Raw genomic sequence first — 6,000 nt, 5'->3', positions numbered from 1 at the left:
AGATCAGGTCCCGCCTTACTAACACAACTGCCACCCATCCTCCGTCATTAACATCACAGAGGCAGGCTTACAACATACAGGAAAATCACACAGTACCAGGAATCATGGCCTAGCCAAATTGATACACACATTTTTGGGGGGACATAATTCAAACCATGACAGACTGCCGGAAGAACAAACAAATCTGTCTTGAAGGAAGTACAGCCAGAATGTTCTTTAGAAGTGAGGATGGTGAGACTTTGTCTCATGTGCTTTGGACATGTTATCAGGAGGGACCAATCCCTGAAGAAGGACATCATGCTTGGTAAAGTAGAGGGTCAGCAAAAAAGAGGAAGACCCTCAACAAGATGAATTGACACAGTGGCTGCAACAATGGGCTTAAACATAACGATTGTGAAGATGGCACAGGACCGGGCAGTGTTTCATTCTATTGTACATAGGGTCACTATGAGTGGGAACCAACTCAATGGCACCTAACAACAATTCCTTCTGTAGAATTTCCTTGAGTGAGTCTTTGTTGATGATGAACTTCGGTAGTTTTTATATGCCCGAAAACCAAACCAAACCTGCTGCCATCAAATCGATTTCTGACTCATAGCGACCCTGTAGGACAGAGTAGAACTGCCTTATAGGGTTTTTAAGGCTGTAATAGTTACAGAAGTTGAGTGGGACATCTTTCTCCCACAGAGCTGCTGTTGGGTTCTAACCGCCAACATTTCAGTTAGCAGGCTGAGTCCTTAACCACTGCATCACCAGGGTTGTTTTATTTGTCTGTAGGTACCTTTATTTTATATACTTTTGTTAATTGAAGGATGTTTTTTGCTTTATAAGAAATTCTGGATTCAGAGTTATTTGCTCTTAGCATATTGATGATATTTTTCCATTATCTTCAAGTGTTGCTATTGAGGAGTCCGGTAGGGTTGGTTTTTTGGTTTTTAAATGTAATTAAGAAGGTTGCCTATAGTTGACCTAACTTAAATATTTTTATTCTTGAATATTAGATTTATTCATTGTTTTTTAATTTAAAAAATAATCTTACTCATTTGATCAGTACTTTTTCATATTTGTATCATCGTGATAATTCAGGTTGATAAAGATAAATCTGAAATCCACTGCAAGATACTAGAAAAACTTCTGAATTATTTGGAAATAAGAAATTAGTTCCAATTTAGTTTTAATGCTGTATATTTTATTATAGAGAATATTTAAAGTAACATGACTGAACTTGGATACTGATTTTATGGTAACAGTTTCAGTTTTCGATCTCTGTGAATTGTAACATGAATGTGTACTGTATATTATAGTTTCCTGTTAATCAGAATATTTGCATAACCAAAAATTCATGGCTGTTAATTATTAAAATTTGTTATATTTATCTTGTCACTGAACCTTAAGATCCTTATATCAGCACAATGCTTATGTAAGGACTTTCTGCAGAATTGCTCTCATAGTATGAATATTCATGCTTCTTAGAGCATGGACCTGAGGTAGCAGCTATTTTTTTATCCTATTTCTGATTCAGCTCTGAAAGGAAATAGGAATTCAGACTGAAACAACCTTTAACACATAGCACATTGCTGCAGTCTTAAATAAAGCAGAGAAAAGAGTACTTTTTGTTATAGATAAGTCCACAAAGGAAGACTATCAGATAAATTTTATGAAAATGTTAGAAGAACTTAAATATTTGACTTGTCTTCCTAATTAATAACTTCATAATAGTAATGGCAGCAGCTAATGTCAAATGATTAGTATGATGTGAATTTCCAAGTATTGTACATATATTAATTCATTTAGTTACCACCCCAACCCTGTGAAGTAGGTGCTGTTATTATTCTCATTTTACAAATACAGAATCTAGATTTCAGGTTGGGACCAAACTAACTGTTGTTTTATGTTTTGTTTCAGGATATGATGACACCTATAAATATGGGGAAAAAGACCATTTATTTAGTTTCATTCTTTGAAGGCTTACAACGCATTATTTTATTCACTGAAGATCCAAGGGTATTTAAAGTAACGTATGAAAGTGAGAAAGCAGAGTTAGCAGAGCAAGAGATTGTGTTGGCGTTACAAAATGTTGGAATTTCTCTCGTCAACAATTACACAAAACAAGAAGTAGCCTATATCGGCATTACAAGGTTAGATCAATGAAGATTTGGACAAACATAAATGATCAGTTCTTAATGAGAAATTATGATTCTAAAATTTAAAGTAATGTAGTTTCAATTTTGGTTTTTGACTGTTCATTGGTACGAAGGTAATGCTAACTTAAAAGTCCTTAATTTTTTTTTTTGCCTTTTGAAATAAAGACGTCAAAAATCAAATTTATAAACCTCTCATTATGTTGTTAATCCTCTCAGCTCTCTTAAAGGTTAGCTTTATTCAACTTGTGGAAACTAGTACTTGCCTTATTTAACATGTCAAAAAAAAAGGCTTAATTGTCCATCACCACCTACCACAGTGGAGGGTACAGTGTAGATGCTCTATAAATAGTTGTTGATAGTAAACACAATCACTTTCTAACTTGACTCTGGCACTTTAAGATCTAATAAGGTAATACTGTATTTATTTAGGATCCCTGGTGGCACAGTGGTTGAAGCGCTCGGCTGCTAACCAAAAGGTTGGCTGTTCAAACACCCACCAGCCACTCCGTGGGAGAAAGATGTGATAGTTTGCTCCCTTAAAGATTTACAGCCTTGGAAACCCTTTGGGGCAGTTCTGCTCTGTCAGTAGGGTCATGATTAGTCAGAATCGACTTGACAGCAGTGGGTTTAGGTATTTATTTATCATTCCCTATGTAAGAAATCAATAGTAATACCATTTTCTCTCTCTTATGCCCTTGTTATCTTATTCATAAACACATGAATCAAAGTAATTTGTATATGTTAGTGCCTAATTTGAGAGTATTTCTTTCAGCTTATATAACCAGGATAATGTAGCTTTAATCCTGTACTTGGGGTAAATGCTCAAACAAATATATATATTAAAAGTATATGATCTAGATTTAAGTTTAGTTTTCTATGTAAATTTATCTGACTATAAATACCCCTGACTCTCTGAGTGGAACCAATACCGTTTTAAAAGGAATTTTAAAAACAGTTTTTTAGAAATTTTTATTATTCTTAAAAAAATGCAAGTTTTTATTATGTAAATAAAAAGGTCAAATAGTAAATAGCTTTCAAGACTCTTACACCTACTATTATGTGCTGTCTCCTGTGTTAAATGATTTGAATGCAAAGTTGAATAAGACCTGGTTCTTCCCTTTCTGTTTATTAAGTGAATCTAAAATTTTAAGTGGAACAAACTTAAATACAATAGAGAGGACAGAAAGAGTGAAATAACTTTAGAATGGATAGATTGTTATTCTATATTTAGACCTTTCAGCAATTTAAGTCCAGTACAACTAGATTTGTTCCCTTCACTCACTCCCTCTCTCCTGGATTGCTGTTTTACACTTTCTCTCTCCTTAACCTCAATATCTCATCTCCTGCTGTCTCTCTCAGCTCACTACCTTACATCCCACTTTACTGAAAAAATTAAAATAATCAGAAGAGAATTTCTAAAGGCCCACTTCCCTATATCACAGCTTCCTATCTGTTAGCATTTGTACTTACATACTATCCCCACATGCTTCCCCACAGTTACCATCGATATATGTGCTCCTATTTCAGTATATTTTCTACTTTTTGTAATACATTCCATTCCTTCTTGCCCACTCAAGGACAGTGATCCAGAAATTCTTTTCTCTCTCTTTAAGGTCAACAGTTTTGGCTCTCTACTAGATCATTCCCATCAACGTTATTTCTCTCAACTTAAAAAAGAATTTGCTTGAGTCTACTTTCGTTGCTACCTACTGCCCATTTCTTTTTTTCCCTTTAGAGCCAAACTCCTCAAAACTTGTCTATTACAAAAGAGTTTAATATATTCACTGTTTCCAATTATTTCTCACTCATTTTCTCTTAAACCATTCCAGACAGGCTTTTGCTCCCAACATACTGTGAAACTGGTCTTGTCAAGGTCACCAATGACCTCTATATTGCCAAATCCAGTGTACAATTCTTAGTCCTCAGGTCACTTGATTCATAACATTTGATACAGCTCCCTCCTTGATGCAGTTTCTTTGATGTGACTTCCATGATACCTCGTCATCTTGATTTTTCTTCCTATCCCAACATCCTCAATCTCATTTGTTGATTGCATCTTCTCAGCTGCTTAAATATTGGGTGCCGTGAGGCTCTCAGCCCTCTGCCCTCTTCTCATCTGTCTGTTTCAGTTTTATGATTTCAAATACCACTTATATACCAGATTTCTATCTTTAACCAGACTTTTCTTCTGAACTCCAGATTGTATATTCAAGTGCCTACACAAAATCACTCTCCAGATATCTGAGAGATTTCTTCATGTATGCAAAATCAAACTTCTAATTTCCTCCTCCTTCCAAAACTTGCTTCCCCATCTGAGTTAATGACAACTACATCTTTCTCGTTGCCTAGGCCAGAAACTTCGGAATCATCTCTGTATCTCACATCTCATATCTACTCTATCCAGAAGTTCTGTGCTGGCCCTACCTTCAAAATGCACATAGAATCTGACCACTTTTTACTACTTTGCTGTTACCACCCTAGTTAGAGCCATCACCTTTCCTTACCTGGTTTGCTGCATTAAACTCCTAATAGGTTTTCCTTCCTCTAGCCTTTTCTCACCCTCTTTCTTTTCTCCTACCCCAGAGCACAGTGTGTTTTTAACAAAATTTAAGTCAAATCACGTCACTGATCTTTTCTCATAAACCTTTAATGGCTCCTCGTCTCATTCAGAATAAAATTCGAAAGTCCTTATAATGTCTTACAAGGCTTTACATTATTTGACCTCCCACTTCCTGTCTTCATCTTCTACTTCTCCCTTGACTTAATGTGTTCCAGCTACACCAGCCTCTTTGCTCTTCTTACAGTACAGGCCTGCTCCTGCTTTATAGTCTTTGCTCCTTCTGGTCCCTCTCCCTGAAGTGTTCTTCTGGTATCTGCTGGATAACTCCTCTCCTCTTTCAAGGCTTTCTGAAATCTCGCCTTCTCAATGAGGCTTCCCGTCGACCACTCTATTTTAATACTGTACATGCCCCTGTCCAGTTTTCATATCCCAATATTTCAGATCCCCCTTACCCTGTCTACTTTCTTCTCCTTTCAAAAGCATTTTCACACTACTGTATTAAAGTTACTAATTTATTATGTTTAATATTTATCATCTGACACTCTCCAGCTGGAGTGAAGCTCTAGAAGGGCAGAGATTTTCACTGATATATCCCTACTACCTAGAATAGTGCCTGATCACAGTAGAAGTTCAATAAATATTAGTTGCATGAATTGATTTTGTAAGTTACAGTGTGTTTGCTTATAACTGAGGCTATTACAAAATTTTACCGAAGATTTTGTAATTCATGTAATTAACCTGTTTAAAGGAAAATGTTTATGAATTAGTACTATTATTTTTGCTTTTATATATAAGTTCTGATGCGGTTTGGGAGACAAAGCCCAAGAAGAAGGCAAGATGGAAGCCTATGAGTGTAAAGCAAACTGAGAAGTTAGAGAAAGAATTTAAGGAATATACTGAATCTTCACCTTCAGAAGATAAGATTATTGAGTTGGACACTAACGTTACGGTAATATTTTTAAGTACTTATTTGAAGTTTTACTTTTTATCTGTTGTAATTAGATGAATCACTAGTGAATTTTCAAGGAAAATTGAAACATAATTGAATATAATTAATCGTGTCATGCATACATTATATAAAATATTTTAAAGGGGTAGTTATCTGTATTAATCAAACACTTTGTTCAGATGTTAGTGATCTATTCCTTGGGTTAACAAGAAAATAAGAAATTATTTTCTAAATTATTTTGTCTTTTATGATTTTATTTTATTTTTTATTATTTTATTTTTATTTAATTTATACAAAAAGTGATGCAGCCAAAGTATTAGAATTATATGAATATTTATGTGAATTTT

At 34.8% G+C, this 6,000-nt stretch overlaps 1 protein-coding gene across 5 annotated transcripts in view; it reads left to right on the top strand.

Moving 5' to 3' along the window:
• Positions 1–6,000, top strand: part of VPS13A (vacuolar protein sorting 13 homolog A) — a 287,428-nt gene that overhangs the window by 232,416 nt on the left and 49,012 nt on the right. For all 5 annotated transcript variants that reach the window (XR_002825150.1, XM_004383283.2, XM_023737737.1 and 2 more), the window contains 2 exons: positions 1,906–2,138; positions 5,500–5,653. Coding sequence is in view for 4 of the 5 variants with exons in the window: in XM_004383283.2 (XP_004383340.1) it covers positions 1,906–2,138; positions 5,500–5,653 (387 nt within the window). In the remaining variant the exon portion in view is untranslated. The remainder of the gene's footprint in view (positions 1–1,905; positions 2,139–5,499; positions 5,654–6,000) is intronic.

The sequence above is a fragment of the Trichechus manatus genome, unplaced genomic scaffold, assembly GCF_000243295.1.
Source record: "Trichechus manatus latirostris isolate Lorelei unplaced genomic scaffold, TriManLat1.0 scaffold00107, whole genome shotgun sequence".
NCBI classification, from domain to species: domain Eukaryota; kingdom Metazoa; phylum Chordata; class Mammalia; order Sirenia; family Trichechidae; genus Trichechus; species Trichechus manatus.
The sequence above is the reverse complement of the archived record's forward strand: the minus strand, read 5'-3'. Positions and strand labels throughout refer to the sequence as shown.